General features: G+C 50.4%; 1 protein-coding gene across 2 annotated transcripts in view; it reads left to right on the plus strand.

Annotated features, from left to right (window-relative positions):
- Positions 1 to 16,586, plus strand: part of LOC128420166 (leucine-rich repeat and fibronectin type III domain-containing protein 1-like protein) — a 68,144-nt gene extending 51,558 nt beyond the window's left edge. For both annotated transcript variants that reach the window (XM_053401691.1, XM_053401692.1), the window contains exons 3-4: positions 12,021 to 13,415; positions 15,900 to 16,586. In XM_053401691.1, coding sequence (XP_053257666.1) covers positions 12,040 to 13,415; positions 15,900 to 16,401 — 1,878 coding nt within the window. In that variant the 5' untranslated portion in view covers positions 12,021 to 12,039 and the 3' untranslated portion in view covers positions 16,402 to 16,586. The remainder of the gene's footprint in view (positions 1 to 12,020; positions 13,416 to 15,899) is intronic.
- Positions 16,587 to 17,792: the final 1,206 nt, after the last annotated feature.

A 17,792-nucleotide genomic window follows, 5' to 3' on the forward strand; every position in this document is an offset into this window, starting at 1 on the left:
GTTTCCAGACCTGGGACTTGCCTGCCTGCTTCCCGGCTGACCTGGGCGCTTTGTCCCTGCAGCCGAAGTTCTCCTGAAGTCAGCTGTCTACCCCTCATATCCTGGGGTGATCCTGGGACTTGCGGCTGCTTGTCAAAGGCCGGACCAGCAGAGAAGGCCAGCCCTGGTGGTGCTTCCTCCACACTTGGTTCCTGACAGATGCAGATGAGACGTTGCTTTTTGTGCTTCTGCCTCCCATTCCAGGTTGGAGCACATGCGTCGGCATTCCCGCTGCATGCATGGCCTTGTGGGGAAACGCCAGTCAGCTCAAAGAGCAGCAATGAGCAAAGAACAGAGGAGCAGGGGGCATTTCCTGCTGACCCACGTGGAGGAGCGTGGGGGGGCCTTGGCCCTTTCGCTCCTGGAAGAAGGGAGAGCTATGCAAGGGCAGCCCAGGTCCATGGTGTCTTTCCACAACCAGGCCTTGGATCTGCACATGACACGAGAAGATCCTTTGGGTGTCTTCGCAGCAGCCACCCCCGTGGCACACAGCACCTGCTTCCTCCCCTTCTGCATTATTTTAGAAAGCTCTGTCATGTCGGCTTCTGTGGGGGGCGGGAGGGAGACTCCATTGGGCAGCTGTGAGTGATGAGTGGTGACCTGTCATTTTCCTCCTCTTGTCTGGCCTCACGGTCTGGCTTCTGTTCTTTTCCACTTCGCTGGCTGGACACTGTCCTCTGAGGAGCACCTGGTTCTGCTCTTGTCTTTTAGCTGCTTGCTGCCATTTCATGACACCCCCAATAACGCCTGCAACCCCCCCCCCAGCACACGGTCTGAGCAGCGTCCACGGCTGCTTCACCGCCTTTGCCTCTTGTAATGTCTGCTTGGCAAGGCTCCAAGTACAGCTTTAGCCTCAGGTTAAAACCATCTCAATCATTGTCCCTCACAGGAGTCTTAAGCACTCCGTAGCGGAGAAGGGAGCAGACTTCCAATCTGGCCGCAACTGGAGCAGTGCAGCGACTGGTGACCTGCTTGTTATTTTCAAAAAATGCTTTGTGCACATGGTTCCAGCTGCTCTGACAGCCACCCTGCAAGGGGGGCAGGTATTATAATCCATAAACAAGAATTATAATAATTCTAAGCAAGTGTGCAAACTGACTTGCTGATCAGAAGGTCGGCGGTTTGAATCCCCGTGACGGGGTGAGATCCCGCTGCTCTGTCCCTGCTCCTGCCAACCTAGCAGTTCAAAAGCACGTCAGAGTGCAAGTAGATAAATAGATACCGCTCCGGCAGGAAGGTAAATGGCGTTTCCGTGCGCTACTCTGGTTCGCCAGAAGCGGCTTAGTCATGCTGGCCACATGACCTGGAAGCTGTATGCCGGCTCCCTCAGCCAGTAAAGCGAGATGAGCACCGCAACCCCAGAGTCGGTCACGACTGGACCTAATGGCCAGGGGTACCTTTAAGCAAGTGTGCAATGGGGTGGGTGTCTGCAGAGGTTTTCAGGAGTGGTTGAAGCTACATACTCTGAATAAATGAATAAGTACACACAGGTAGCATCAGAGGGCAAGTCTGCCATTTCTGGAAGCTCTCTCACTGCCGCCCCCCTGCCTCTCAGTGGGTAGACCAGCTGTCCATCTATAGGCTAACTTGCATCCAGCCAATGCCCATTCACCACTCTTGATTGGAGCCCCCAACACTTTCCCTGGCAATGCTGTCCCTCCAGGTGGAGCAACCGGGTCTGACCTTCCTGGGTCCTTTGCAGGGGTATCCTAGCCCATGTTGCCACAGCCGCAGCCCTGGACATCTCTGTTGGAGCAGCAGCAGTGATCATTCCACCATCAGCGATGGCCTAGCAAAGAGGGATGGAGGACCAGGCAGAAAGGTCCTTCTCTTGGGCCTACAGGGCATGGGGGGGCATTTGCTTTGCCCAACTGGCCAGATCTTCCTTCCTAAATGCCAGCCATTGCTGTGACCTCAGTGTGGTGTAGTGGTTAAGAGCAGTAGACTCATAATATGGTGAACCGGGTTCGCGTCTCCGCTCCTCCACCTGCAGCTGCTGGGTGACCTTGGGCCAGTCACACTTCTCTGAAGTCTCTCAGCCCCACTCACCTCACAGAGTGTTTGTTGTAGGGGAGGAAGGGAAAGGAGTTTGTTAGCCGCTTTGAGACTCCTTCGGATAGTGATAAAGCGGGATATCAAATCCAAACTCCTCCTCCTCCTCCTCCTCCTCCTCCTCTTCCTCTTCTTCCTCTTCCTCTTCCTCTTCTTCACTACCTAAAAGGTGGGAGCAGGTTACTTCCTTGCAAAATGAACGAGGAGAATGGTGCCTGCCTTTCTTCCTGCTATCTTGGGTTCTGAAAATGCCAGGAACTTAATCTTTTTTTAAACAAAAAACAAACAAACCCCACTCTCAAAACAAAAAATTTTTTTTCCTTCCAGTAGCACCTTAAAGACCAACTAAGTTAGTTCTTGGTATGAGCTTTCGTGTGCATGCACACTTCTTCAGATACACTTGAAACAGAAGTTGCCAGATCCCTCTATATAGTGAGAAGGTGGGGAGGGGTGTTACTCAGAAGGGTGGTGGGAATGGGTGATTGGCAGATAGCTGTGATGAGCCTGTTGACGACTCTTAACGACTGCAATAGGTCTTACAGGAAAAAGCAAGGGGTGAGAAGGTGAAAAATGGCTTTGTCATGTATAATGAGATAAGAATCCAATGTCTTTGTTCAGACCAGGTCTCTCCATGGTTTTAAGTTTGGTAATGAGTTGCAATTCAGCAGCTTCTCTTTCCAGTCTATTTCTGAAATTCCTTTGTAGTAAAACAGCTACTTTGAGATCTTGTATAGAATGTCCTGGGAGATTGAAGTGTTCTCCTACTGGTTTCTCTGTCTTGTGATTCTTGATGTCCGATTTATGTCCGTTTATTCTTTGGCGTAAGGTTTGGCCTGTTTGTCCAATATAGAGAGCTGAAGGACACTGTTGGCATTTGATGGCATATACAATGTTAGACGATGAGCAATTAAATAGTCCCGAGATGGTATGTGTGATGTTGTTGGGGCCAGTAATGGTGTTGTCCGGGTGTATGTGGCAGCAAAGTTGGCATCTGGGTTTATTGCAGGCTCTGGTGCCAGTGTCCGTGTTACGTCTGGTTGTAGTATTATTGTGGGTTAGGAGTTGTTTAAGATTGGGTGGCTGTCTGTAGGCAATGAAAGGTCTTCCTCCCAGAGCTTGAGAAAGAGAACTATCATTGTCCAGGAGAGGTTGTAGATCTCTGATGATGCGTTGTACTGTTTTAACTTGGGAGCTGTATGTGATGACTAGAGGTGTTCTGTTATTTTCTTTTTTGGGTCTGTCTTGCAGCAAGTTCTCTCTGAGTATCTGTCTGGCTCTGTTGATCTGTTGTCTAACTTCATCTGCTGGGTATTTTAGTTCTAAAAAGGTTTGCTGTAGATCTCTTAGGTGAGAGTCTCTGTCTGTAGAATTGGAACAGATACGGCTGTAACGTAGTGCCTGGCTATATACAATGGACTGTTTGGTATGTTTGGGATGGTAGCTAGAGGCATGTAGATATGTTTGTCGGTCAGTTGGTTTACGGTATAAGGTGGTGTCTATGCGCCCATCCTGTATTTTTATAGTAGTGTCCAGAAAATGTATTTCTTGCATAGATTGATTCATTGTTAGGTTGATTGTGGGGTGAAAATCATTGAATTTCTGGTGGAAGGTGTCTAGGGTCTGTTGACCATGTGTCCAGATGATAAAAATATCGTCAATGTATCGCAGGTACAAGAGAGGTTTGAGTGGGTAGGAGTTTAGGAAACGTTGTTCTAAATCTGCCATGAAGATGTTGGCATACTGTGGGGCCATGCGGGTGCCCATTGCTGTGCCGCTGATCTGAAGGAACAGGTCATCACCGAATTTGAAGTTGTTGTGGGTAAGGACAAATTGGCAGAGTTTGGTGGCAAAGTCTGCTGTGGTTTTATCTGAAATGGTGTTCCTTACAGCTTGTAAACCATCGTTGTGTGGGATGTTGGTATACAGAGATTCCACATCCATAGTAGCTAGTATAGTATTGTTGGGAAGATTATTTAAAGATTGTATTTTCCTCAGAAAATCTGTGGTGTCACGTACATAGCTGGGAGCACTGGCGGCATATGGTTTCAGAACAGAGTCCATATAATCGGAGACACCCACTGTAATAGTGCCAATACCTGAAATGATGGGGCGTCCTGGATTTCCTGGTTTGTGTATTTTAGGTAGAAGATAGAAAGTTCCTGGTCGAGGTTCTGTTGGTGTGTTGGTGAGGATCTGTTCTTGGATGTGTGGCGGTAGCTCCTTAACAATCTTGTTCAGTTCTTTTTTGTATTCTTGTGTGGGGTCTGAGTCCAATTTTATGTAAAAGGCGGTATTGGAAAGTTGTCTGTGAGCCTCCTGAATGTAGTCAGTTTTGTTCATGATGACGACAGCTCCACCTTTATCTGCTTCTTTAATTATAATGTCTGGGTTGTTTCTGAGATTATCTATGGCTCTCCTTTCAGCATGGTTTAGATTTTGAATTTTTTGTTTTGACTATGGCAAACCCCACTCTGACAGCCGAGAACCTGGAGATTGTGCTGGTGGCCTTTTGCTGCTGCTGCTGTTAATGCCACCTGGTGGCGAAGCTGCAAACCTGCAGGGATGCTTCAAATTCCAGCTCAGGTGTCGCTGCTGCCACCCAGCGGGTCAGAAGGAAACTGCAAACAGTGCAGCTTTGGGCCTGAGGGGAATAAGTGTTTCAGCATAATCTCAAATGCTGGTTTTCTAAGCATTAGGGGTTTTTCATCGTCACCGTGTGTGCGTGTTCCCTGACCACCTCTTTTCCTATCTTGGGCTGCAGCTCCCTCCTTGCATCATTTATTCCGACATCACCAGGTTGGGCGTCGCTTTCCTTTTGGGTGAAGACAGAGGCAAAGTAGGTGTTGAGAATTCTGCCTTCTCTCTGTCACCCAAAAGCATTTCTCCATCCTCTCCATGCTGAGCACTGACCACCTGCCCATTCTTCCTCTAGCCAAAGAAACCTGCCGTAGAATATGTGAAATTGGAATATTTTGTCCACACCTGCACACCTTTATAAATTAAAAATATATATATTAAATGTTCAGTAGCACCTTAGAGACCAACTAAGTTTGTTCTGGGTATAAGCTTTTGTGTGCACGCACACTTCTTCAGATACACTGAAAGAGAAGTCACCAGACTCTTATATATAGTGGGGGGGTGGTTCTAGGGTTTTATGCCATCAAATGCCAACAGTGCCCCTCAGCTCTCTATATTGGACAAACAGGTCAAACCCTATGCCATAGGATAAATGGACATCAATCTGACATCAGGAATCACAAGACAGAGAAGCCAGTAGGAGAACATTTTAGTCTCCCAGAACATTCAATACAGGATCTCAAAGCAGCTGTCTTATGACAAAAGAATTTCAGAAACAGACTTGAAAGAGAAGTTGCTGAATTACAACTTATTACTAAACTGAAAACTATGGAGAGACCTGGTCTTAATAGAGATATTGGATTCTTGTCTCATTACGCATGTTAAAGCTTTTTTTGGTCATCTGCATACTATCCCTTGCTTTTTCCTGTAGGACTAATTGCAGTCATTAACAGGTTGACCATACCCTTTGAGTCAACCACCCACCTCCCACTACCCTCCTGAGAAAAACCCCACCCCACCCCATAAGGGTCTGGTGACTTCTCTTTCAGTGTATCTGAAAAAGTGTGCATGCACATGAAAGCTCATACCAATAACAAACTTAGTTGGTCTCTAAGGTGCTACTGGAAGGATTTTTTTTTATTTTGTTTCAACTACAGCAGACCAACATGGCTACCTACCTGTAACTATATGCTATGTGGTCATTGATGGACCTAATAGGTACCTCAAGCCATTTGCACATGTTGCCCTGCAAGCAGTCCATGCAGAATGTGGGCCCCTTATATATAGAAAGAAGCAAACCAGGGATATTTGCGGGGGCAGGCTAGCGGGGGGGGGCATGACTGACATCATAGCAGGATCCTACACAAAACACTGTTGCTGTTTGTAGGTTTCATTTTATTTGTTTTTTATCTTCTATTTTGGAAATGTACATCCAGGTTTTTTTCCCTTTAAATTTTTTGGAGGCCCCCAAAAGAGTGGGGCCCTAAGCTAGAACTTGTTTAACTTATATGTAATTCCAGCACAGCTCCTGAATCCCAGTTGCTGGAAACCAGAGGAGGGGAAGGTGCTCCTGTGCTCGGATCCTGCTTCCGAGTTTCCCGCAAGAGGCACATGGTTGGCTGCTGTGAGGGGAGGAGGATGGGCTGGAAGGGCCAATGGCAGCCAGGCTCTTCTTAGGTCCTGAGCTTTTTTGAATTTCGGGGGGTGATGCGGGTAGAGAGACGCGGCCACCTGCAGATAAATGCTACAATATAGGCTGTGAATCTACGGCACTGAATTTTTTCAGAGCTTGTTCGGTGGGGGGGTACAAGAAGGCTAGAGGAGTGATTATAATTAGGTACCATTTGTTTCTGATTATGACAAGGTTAATAATAAGGGAGCATAATTTATATAATTAGATTACAACCCTCTGTGGTTGCACAGAGTTGGTAGAGTCACAAGCAGCTTCCTTCTGGGAGAAGATGATGGAACCTGCTTCAGCTGAAAGAGCCGCATTTAGGAGCTGTCTGAGAAGGTGTGCGTGAAATGCATGTGTGCGTGTGTCAACACAGAGGGGGGAGAGAGAGAGGGAGGGAGGGAGAGAGGGAGGGAGGGGGGAGAGAGAGAGGGAGGGAGGGAGGGAGGGAGGGAGGGAGGGAGGGAGGGAGCAGCTGGGCTAACCTGTTCATTCATATTTCAGTTATCAGCCCATTTACTTTTAAAATATAGATTCTTAAATACAGTGGTACCTCAGGTTACATACGCTTCAGGTTACATACGCTTCAGGTTACAGACTCTGCTAACCCAGAAATAGTACCTCAGAAAGTGCGGCGGCAGCGGGAGGCCCCATTAGCTAAAGTGGTGCTTCAGGTTAAGAACAGTTTCAGGTTCAGAACGGACCTCCAGAACGAATTAAGTTCTTAACCTGAGGTACCACTGTACAGATTCTTGATTAAAAATTAAATATAGATTAAAAATACAGAAAGAATTATAAGGTAAAAGAAGAAGAAAGAAGAGAACGAAAGAAAAAACTTATAAACTTATTATTAAACTTATCCTGAACTTTACCTAATACAGTTTCCAGGGCCGGCTTACCCACCCGGGGCACCCGGACGCCAGGCTCTCAGGGGGGCCAGGCCAAGAGTCTGGGGCCAAGATTTGGAGTCCAGGGATTGAAGAGCCAGGCCAGCCTCTGCCAAGCAGAGCAGAGCCCGCCAGAGCGCCACAGGCTTTTCTGCTGCATGCGCTGAGGCAGCCGGCCGGCTCCCCCCTCCTGCACACCTGGGATTGGCGGGCCGTTGAGAGGGCGCTGGGCAGTTTTTTGCACCCCGGTGCCACAAATGCTAAAGACGTCCCTGACAGTGTCAGCCCATTTATTTTCACATAAAGAAAGCACTTTATGTCCTCTGTTGGGGGGGGGGGGGAGCTGTGACCATTTCTGCCCCAGCTCCTTCAGGGCAGCTTCTTCTCTCCCACCTTCCCACCCATCTATTGCCAGGTGATCTTGTGGAGGAAGGCATAATGGGGTGGAGGGAATGGGGTGCCACCTGGGAGGTGGGTACAATCCAGCCCCTGAGCCCCCCCCCCCCGCCGCCAGCAGGCTCCCACCCATTGCGCCTCCATCAGAATGGGAGTCCAAGGGCTCTGGGACCTGACCATGCAGGTGAAGAAGAAGAGTTTGGATTTGATATCCCGCTTTATCACTACCCGAAGGAGTCTCAAAGCGGCTCACATTCTCCTTTCCCTTCCTCCCCCACAACAAACACTCTGTGAGGTGAGTGGGGCTGAGAGACTTCAGAGAAGTGTGACTGGCCCAAGGTCACCCAGCAGCTGCAGGTGGAGGAGCGGAGATGCGAACCCGGTTCCCCAGATTGCAAGACTACCGCTCTTAACCACTACACCACACTGGGGTCACTGCAGAAGTGCGTCACCCAGGCGCTGCCTGGAGGACTTGGAGGGGGAGGGCTGTTGGAAGAGGGGCACCAGTGCAGGCTGGGGCTTGAACCATATTGGGGGGGTGCTGATGCTGAAGACAAACCCCAATAGCCAGCCTTGACAGGGCAGCAAAGGAGAGCTGTGCAGAGACTCCCGCCCAGACCTTTGCCTACTCCACCCCCAGTCACCCCCTGCTCCTGCTGTCTCTTCTCTGGGGGGGGGTGTAAACAAATATATTCACATGACATGAGTAGGACCCCCTCTCCTTCAGGCACTGCTCTGACCAGGCCGCATATCCTTTAAAAAATAATAATAATTGGGTTTTTCTCTCACAGTTTTATACATTTTAACTTAACCATTTCAAACATTAAAATGCAAGGTTCTTTTGAACCTTCTTTCCCTCCTCCCCTCCCCTCATGGGTTCTATGTTTAAGATTAAGTTTGCTGCGTCTTTTACCCTTGTCCATCTGTTAAATATCCATAATTACCATAAATAATTCCACATTACACGTGTCATTACATCCCTGCCAATGATTTTAAACTGTTTACAGTGGTTTTTAAATATACTAAGAATTTGCTTCAGTCTTTTGAAAATGCTTGATCTTCCTGGTTTTGGATCTTCCCCGTCAGTCTCTCCATCTCTGCCTCTTCCATCAGTTTCACCTGCCATTCTTCTTTTGTTGGTATTTCCCCTTCCTTCCATCTCCGGGCTAGTAGCATTCTCCCTGCCGTTGCTGCATACGTTAAAAGTATTTTGTCTTCTCTTGAGATCTCTTCACCTGTTATACCTAACAAAAAAGCTTCTGGTTTTTTAACTAATGTGTTGTTAAACATTTTCTTTAATTCATTATATATCATCTCCCAGAAAGCCTTTACCAATGTACACGTCCACCATATATGGTAAAAAGTACCTTCCTCCCCTTTGCATTTCCAGCACAGATTTTAACTTGTTTTGTACGGTTTAGCAATTTTACTCAGTGTTAAATACCAATATATCATTTTCATATACCGTAATTTTCTTTCAACAAACAGCATGCGGTAAACTTTATTTCCTCTTTCCATAACTTTCCCCAAGATGAGAGTTGGATATTATACCCAAAATCTCTAGCCCAGTGTATCACCACTGCCTTAACTTCTCCATCTTTTGTATACCATTCTAAAAGTAACTTGTACATTTTTGATAACATTTCCCAGCAGATTTATCTCACTGTATCAAAACCTTTTTTTAAAATCAACCTTAAAAAACGTCATTTAATTGGTGAATCTGCATACAGAATGCCACAAGGCCAACTGAAGTGTGCTTTTGCAGAAGGAGTCTCTAGGCAGATGCCGAGGCAAACGTTTTCGACACTTTGTTGGATAATAATAATAATAATAATAATAATAATTTATTATTTATACCCCGCCCATCTGGCTGGGCCTCCCCAGCCACTCTGGGCGGCTTCCATAAAAACCAAAAATACAGTAAAATATCACACGTTAAAAACTTCCCTGAACAGGGCTGCCTTAAGATGTCTTCTGAATGTCAGGTAGTTGTTTATCTCTTTGACATCTGCTGGAAGGGCGTTCCACAGGGCGGGCGCCACTACCGAGAAGGCCCTCTGCCTGGTTCCCTGTAGCTTTGCTTCTCGCAATGAGGGAACCGCCAGAAGGCCCTTGGCGCTGGATCTCAGTGTCCGGGCAGAATGATGGGGGTGGAGACGCTCCTTCAGGTATACTGGACCGAGGCTGTTTAGGGCTTTAAAGGTCAGCACCAACACTTTGAATTGTGCTCGGAAACGTACTGGGAGCCAATGTAGGTCTTTCAAGACCGGTGTTATATGGTCTCGGCGGCCGCCCCCAGTCACCAGTCTAGCTGCTGCATTCTGGATTAGTTGTAGTTTCCGAGTCACCTTCAAAGGTAGCCCCACGTAGAGCGCATTGCAGTAGTCCAAGCGGGAGATAACCAGAGCATGCACCACTCTGGCGAGACAGTCCGCAGGCAGATAGGGTCTCAGCCTACGTACCAGATGGAGCTGGTAAACAGCTGCCCTGGACACAGATTTGACCTGTGCCTCCATGGACAGCTGTGAGTCCAAAATGACTCCCAGGCTGCGCACCTGGTCCTTCAGGGGCACAGTTACCCCATTCAGGACCAGGGAATCCTCCACACCTGCCCGCCTCCTGTCCCCCAAAAACAATACTTCTGTCTTGTCAGGATTCAACCTCAATCTGTTAGCCGCCATCCATCCTCCAACCGCCTCCAGACACTCACACAGGACCTTCACCGCCTTCGCTGGTTCTGATTTAAAAGAGAGGTAGAGCTGGGTATCATCCGCATACTGATGAACACCCAGCCCAAACCTCCTGATGATCTCTCCCAGCGGCTGCATGTAAATGTTGAAAAGCATGGGGGAGAGGACAGAACCCTGAGGCACCCCACAAGTGAGAGCCCAGGGGTCTGAACACTCATCCCCCACCACCACTTTCTGAACACGGCCCAGGAGGAAGGAGCGGAACCACTGTATGACAGTGCCCCCAGCTCCCAGCCCCTCAAGACGGTCCAGAAGGATGTTATGGTCGATGGTATCAAACGCCGCTGAGAGATCCAGCAGAACTAGGAAACAGCTCTCACCTTTGTCCCTAGCCCGCCGGAGATCATCAACCAGTGCGACCAAGGCAGTTTCAGTCCCATGATGAGGCCTGAATCCCGACTGGAAGGGATCCAAATGGTCCGCTTCTTCCAGGCGTGCCTGGAGTTGTTCGGCAACCGCTCGCTCAATCACCTTGCCCAAGAATGGAAGATTTGAGACTGGGCGATAGTTGGCCATCGTGGCCGCATCTAAAGATGGTTTTTTAAGAAGCGGTTTAATAACCGCCTCTTTCAGCGGGTCTGGGAAGGCTCCCTCACGGAGGGAAGCATTCACCACCCCACGAAGCCCATCGCCCAGTCCTTCCCGGCTAGCTTTTATAAGCCAGGATGGGCAAGGATCCAGGAGACAGGTGGTTGGTTTCACTCGTCCAAGCAGCCTGTCCACATCCTCGGAGGTAACAGATTGGAATTGATCCCACTCAACTTGACTAGACAGAACTCTAGCACTCTCCCGCCCCGGCCCTGCTCCCACGGTGGAGTCTACTTCTTCCCGAATCTGAGCGATTTTATCTGCAAAAAACTTTGCAAAATCATTGCAGGAGAACATGTGGCCCGTACTGGGCCCCGATGTTGCAGGTGGTTCCGCTAAATTGTGAACCACCTGAAAAAGTCTCCTGCTGCTGTTTTCTGCAGATGCAATAGAGGCGGCGAAGAAATTCTTCTTCGCCGTCGCTATCGCCACTTGGTAGGCTCGACGTTGAGCTCTAACCTGTGTCCGGTCAGATTCGGAATGAGTTATCCGCCACCGGCGCTCTAGCCGTCTCAACGATTGTTTCATTGCCCTCAGATCCGTGGAAAACCACGGGGCTGTCCGGGCTCCATGCAATCGGAGAGGGCGCTTCGGAGCCAAACAGTCAATAGCCCTGGTTAACTCCACATTCCAGCGGGCCACCAGGGAATCAGCTGAAAGGCCATCAACATGGGATAAAGCATCCCCTACCACTCTCTGGAAACCATTTGGATCCATTAAGTGGCGGGGGCGGACCATCCGAATTGGTCCCACCTCCCTGCAGAGGGGATGGGTCGCAGAGAAGTCCAGTTGCACCAGGAAGTGATCTGATGTCAACTTTTGCTTTAATATACTAATAGCCTTGATACGAATTTCCTCCTTCCTTCCTTTTTCTCTCTTGCTTTCCTTCTCCTTCCTTCCTTCCTTCCTTCCTTCTTTCCTTCCTTCCTTCCTTCCTTCCTTCCTTCCTTCCTTCCTTCCTTCCTTCCCTCCCTCCCTCCCTCCCTCCCTCCTTCCTTCCTCCCTTCTCTCCTCCCTCCCTCCCTCTGTCCCCTTGGCCCTCTCCTCTTCTCCCAGGTGTGCTGCTTACCTTACCATGGAAAGGCTGGTCCTGTCCCTCCTGGTTATGAGCTCCGTGGTGAAGGCCACCACGTGTCCCACGCGCTGCATGTGCCAGAGCCTCTCTCCCTCCTTCACCATCCTCTGCACCAAGACGGGGCTGCTCTTTGTGCCTCCGAGCATCGACCGGCGGACAGCGGAGCTGCGGCTGATGGACAACTTCATCACCGCCCTGCGGAGGAGGGACTTTGCCAACATGACCAGCCTGATCCACCTGACGCTGTCGCGGAACACCATCAGTCAGATCATGCCTTATGCATTCTTTGACCTCAAGGGCCTTCACGCGTTGCACCTGGACAGCAACCGACTCACCCACATCCACGAGGATCACTTCAAAGGGTTGGTCAACCTCCGCCACTTGATCCTCAGCAACAACCAACTGAACTATATCTCCCCCGGGTCTTTGGATGATTTCATTGACATGATTGAGGACCTGGACCTTTCCTACAATAACCTGGTGAAGGTCCCTTGGGAAACCATCGGGAGACTGTCCAACGCCAACACCATCAGCCTAGACCACAACCTCATAGACTTCATCCCCGAGGGAGTCTTCTCCAACCTCCACAAGTTGGCTCGGCTGGACATGACCTCCAATAAGCTGAAGAAGATTCCCCCGGACCCCCTCTTCTCTCGCATCCCTGTCTACGCCAAGCCAAAGGGGCTCCCCTTGTCCTCCCTGGTGATGAGCTTCGGGGGGAACCCCTTGCACTGCAACTGCGAGCTCGTCTGGCTGCGGCGCCTGACGCGGGAGGACGACCTGGAGACGTGCGCCTCCCCACCGGAGCTGATGGGCAAGTACTTCTGGTCCATCCGGGAAGAGGAGTTTGTCTGCGAGCCGCCCATGATCACGCACCGGACCCCCAAGCAGGTGGTCATGGAAGGCCAGGGGGCTTCCCTGAAGTGCAAAGCGGTGGGCGACCCCGAGCCGTATGTGCGCTGGATTTCGCCAGGCGGGAAGCTGGTCTCCAACACTTCCCGGACCGTCTCTTTTGAGAACGGCACCCTGGACATCTTGGTGGCTTCTGTGGAGGAGAAAGGGACCTTCACTTGCATCGCCTCCAACGCTGCGGGGGAGTCCACAGCCCCCGTGGAGCTGGTGGTCAACCCCTACCCGCACCTTGCAAACAGCACCAACTGTGATAAGGAAGCAGAGCCAGGCCCCTCGGACATCCTCATCTCCGCCAAGTCCAGCTTCCCCAACGAAACCAAATCCCAGCCAGAGAGGAAAGTGGTGGTTGCTGAGCTGACCTCCTCCTCTGCCCTCATCCAATGGCCTTCGCAGCACCACATCCCAGGGATCCGGATGTTCCAGATCCAGTATAACAGCTCAGCTGACGACATCCTGGTCTACAGGTGAGCAGGCTCCTTTTCCTCACGCAGGCTGAGACCCTCCCTGCTTGCGGACTGTCTTGCCAGAGTGGTGCAAGCTCTAGTTATCTCTTGCTGGGACTACTGCAATGCGCTCTCTGTGGGGCTCCCTTTAGGGGTAACCCAGTTACCTTCTTGAAAGACCTACATTGGCTCCCAGTACATTTCCTCAGCGTCCGGGCAGAATGAGGTGGGTGGAGACGCTCCTTCAGGTATACTGTACCAAGGCCGTTTAGGGCTTTAAAGGTCAACATCAACACTTTGAATTGTGCTCAGAAATGTACTGGGAGCCAATGTAGGTTTTTCAAGACCAGTGTTATGTGGTCTCGGCGGCCGCCCCCAGTCACCAGTCTAGCTGCTGCATTTGGATTAATTGCAGTTTCCAGGTCACCTTCAAAGGTAGCCCCACATAGAGCGCATTGCAGTAGTCCAAGTGGGAGATAATTAGAGCATGCACCACTCTGGCGAGACAGACTGCAGGCAGGGAGGGTCTCATCCTGCGTACCAGATGGAGCTGGTAAACAGCTGCCCTGGACACGGATTTGACCTGCACCTCCATGGACAGATGTGAGTCCAAAATGACTCCCAGGCTGCACCCTGGTCCTTCAGGGACACAGTTGCCCCATTCAGGACCAGGGAGTCCTCCACGCCTGCCCACTCTCTGTCCCCCAAGAAGAGTACTTCTGTCTTGTCAGGATTCAACCTCAATCCATTGGCTGCCATGCATCCTCCAACCATGAAGAGACTTTGTGGGGACACAATCTTGGCCTGGCTTGGCTTGAATTGAGCTGCTTTGCTTCTTTTCAGTCAGATGGGGACTCCGTGGCAACCTGCCCTTCAGGGCTCGAGGTGGAGGGTGTGTCAGAAATGTCACGCACCTGAGCAGTTTACAAAATGCAAGCAAAGTGCAGCAGGATAAAGCTTGCTGTGACCAGCAGGTTAATATTATCATATGTTTATTTATACCTCACCAGGTGACTTACAGGGGTGAAATAGGGAGAGCTCAAAACATGGAGGAAAGCAATCCTTAAAAAACAATTAAACATTGCTAGGTAGGTGGGAAGGTAGATTGGTAGATCACCTACAGATAATAAGTATGTATTGGGAATTAGCAGCCAGCGAGGGCAGCCACAAGAGTGGAGAAAGGTTGTTTTCTGCTGCTCCAGAGAAGCGGACACGGAGCAATGGATCCAAACTGCAGGAAAGAAGATTCCACCTAAACATTAGGAAGAACTTCCTGACAGTAAGAGCTGTTCGACAGTGGAATTTGCTGCCAAGGAGTGTGGTGGAGTCTCCTTCTTTGGAGGTCTTTAAGCAGAGGCTTGACAACCATATGTCAGGAGTGCTCTGATGGTGTTTCCTGCTTGGCAGGGGGTTGGACTCGATGGCCCTTGTGGTCTCTTCCAACTCTAGGATTCTATGAGTCTCCCCAAGGGGAAAGATCAGGGAGGTGGCTCTCTCGAGTTTGGGCACAGGGGGAGCAGAAAACTCACCGCCCCATTGGGCTTTCCCTTCCTGCTCTTTGTCCCAGGGCAGAGCTCTGAAGCCCCCCCCCACCTCAGCCTGAAAAAGGACCAGAAGTTGCTCCTTCTGCTGCCAGAGCAGCCAGTCAGCCCATCTCTTTGTTGTCAGTATTAATTATTTTCATCATTTCATTTATTGAATTTATATACCGCCCTGTACCCAGAGGTCTCAGAGCGGTTCACACAAAAGATCACAATTTATAAAATAAAAATAAAAGCAATAACCCAATAATAGCCCCCCCAAAGAACCACATTTTAAAAGGGTATGGGATGTTGATCAGGTCAGCCAAAGGCCTGGTTAAAAAGGAACGTTTTTGCCTGGCACCTAAAGGTGTGTAGTGAAGGCACCAGGCGAACTTCCCCGGGGAGAGCATTCCACAGATGGGGAGCCACTTCAGAGAAGGCCCCGTTCTTGTGTTGCCTCCCCCGAACCTCTCAAGGAGGAGGCATACGAAGAAGGGCCTCAGAAGATGATCTCAGGGTCTGGGTAGGTTCATACGGAAAGAGGCGGTCCTGGAGGTAATAAAACTTACGCACCACTTGATAGTTTAACAAAAGTGAAATGAGCTACAAGAAGGTAAAACAGCCAAACCCAGAAAAACCTTCAAGCCTGCTTTAAAGCATACAAAAGTTAAAATCCTTAAAAAAGATTAAAATCGCCTCCACTTTCTCAGCATCTGTCCAAACCAGGCGCCAAAAGGCACCTACAGTGAAGGGACTTGCTTGAGGTCAACAGGCAGGGAGTTCCAAAGGTATCTCCACACTGAGGGTTTGAGTTCTGACAAATGCAGAAAACGGGCATAACGTGGCCCCTGCCACAGGGCCAGTTCTGCCAATTGCCTGAGTTTGTGCCTTCGGCCCTCTGCACGCTCCCGGGGGCAAAGGCGCACTGTTCATGATGCTAGCGCTGTGGACTGAGCCCCCTCCGTGTCTCTTTCCCTTGCAGGATGATCCCTGCCGCCAGCAAGTCCTTCTTCCTGAGCGACCTGGTTGCAGGGCGGGACTACGACCTGTGCGTCCTGGCCGTCTACGACGACGGCGTGACACTCCTGACGGCGACGGCCGTGGTGGGCTGCGTGCAGTTCTCCACGGAGGAGGAGTACCGGCAGTGCCACTCCCTCCATGCCCAGTTCCTGGGCGGCACCATGATCATCATCCTCGGCGGCGTCATTGTGGCTGCCATCCTCGTCTTCATCTTCATCCTCCTGGTGAAGTACAAAGTCTACGCCAACCCCCACAAGAGCCAGGGCGCCAGGGTCAGCAGCGTCTGCTCCCAGACCAACGGCAGCCAGGGCGGCTCTTCGGCGCAGCCGGGCTCCAAGCTGGCCGAGGGGCTGCCACAGGACTGCGTGGCGCTGCCTGCCAGGGGCAAGACGGTGGTCGACCTGGAGGGCGAGAGAGCGGCCCCCGTAGACGCAGCCCTTCGGAGGAGCGACGGCTTCTCCTAAGAGGCGTGCTGAGCCCTGGCGACGGGCGCAGAACAATGCCCAGCGTGGTTGTCTTTTAAGCGTCACGACTATTGTCTATTTTTAAGATCAGATGGTTTAAAAACTATTTTTTTAATCTGTAAAAGTTCTTGCATTCTTAACTATTTTTGTTGCACTATATTAAATATAAAGTGTGTGATTTACAAGGGCTTGGGCTTCTTCGTGCTCCCATCTACATCAACGCAGGCGGTGGGGGCGGAACGGCCTTTGGGGAATGTTTATTCACTGATAGGTAGCAGCAGAGCAGCGATCCCTTCCCCTGAGCTTAAGCAAGGCTTTTCCCAAGCAAGCAAGCATGCCAGAATGCCAGTGGCTGGAGACCACAGAAGGAGAGAATGGCTCTTGTGCCCGGGTCCTACTCGAAGGTTTCCCATGAGGGCATCTAGTTGGTCCCTGTGAGAATGCTGGACTGCATGGGCCTCCTTTGGCCAGCTCCAGTGGGCTCTTTCTTGGCTCTTACAATCTTACTGGGCTGCAGCTCAAGGCTAAGGGCTCCCTTTGTATTGGCGGCCGGCCATTAGCTGTGTTGCCCAGTGGCATCTCCTGTCTGCCTGGGTCAACCGAGGCTGCCCCTCCCTGTAGGAATAACAGAGACGACGGGAGGTTGGATGCAGGTGAGCTGTGCAGGAGCAAGCTGGCAGGCATGCGCCAAGCAAGCTGCCGACTAGCTCTGCCGAGGCTTCTTTTATTAGCAGAAGTCAACAATTGGAAACAGTAGCGAAACCACCCTGAACTTAACGTATTTCCATCTAAGCACATTTCCAGTGTTAGCAAATACACGTGTCAGCAGGTGTTTCCCTCAGATGTTCCCCCCGATACTGCGTCCCCCGTCATGCTCCAGCCAAGCGATATGTCTAGCAAACAAATTGTGAAAGGACAAAACCTGTTTTCTAGGCAAAAGGTCAGGGAAAGCAGGCGCAATGCTCCTTGACATACTGTTGCACATCTGGTGCGAGGTTTGCCTTCACAAAGCGGAGCGTTACCTCCACACCTCCCCTCGGACCATCCTTCCCTCTCCTCTGCAGCTCACCAGGGGAGAACAGGCTCTTGCTAGGATGAGGGTCTTTCTGGAGGCCAGGAGGGCCTCCTCCTCCCCCCCGCCCACCAGCTTGCTTCAGCAGGGAGGCCTGGCTGGTGGAAGTCCATCATGGAATTCCCCCTGCAGCCCCACAAGCCTTGATAAGTTCAGTTCACATCAAATAATCACATTACATTCCCATTTATTGCCTTTTCTGTGTGTATCTAAGAACACCGAGTTAGAAAGGGAAGCCGCATTGCTGCAGACAACGTGGCCTTGATCTGACTCAACTTGCACTGAAGTAGGACTCGGGGGGGGGGGGACAAAACACACT

This window comes from Podarcis raffonei, chromosome 8 (assembly GCF_027172205.1).
Source record: "Podarcis raffonei isolate rPodRaf1 chromosome 8, rPodRaf1.pri, whole genome shotgun sequence".
Taxonomy (NCBI): domain Eukaryota; kingdom Metazoa; phylum Chordata; class Lepidosauria; order Squamata; family Lacertidae; genus Podarcis; species Podarcis raffonei.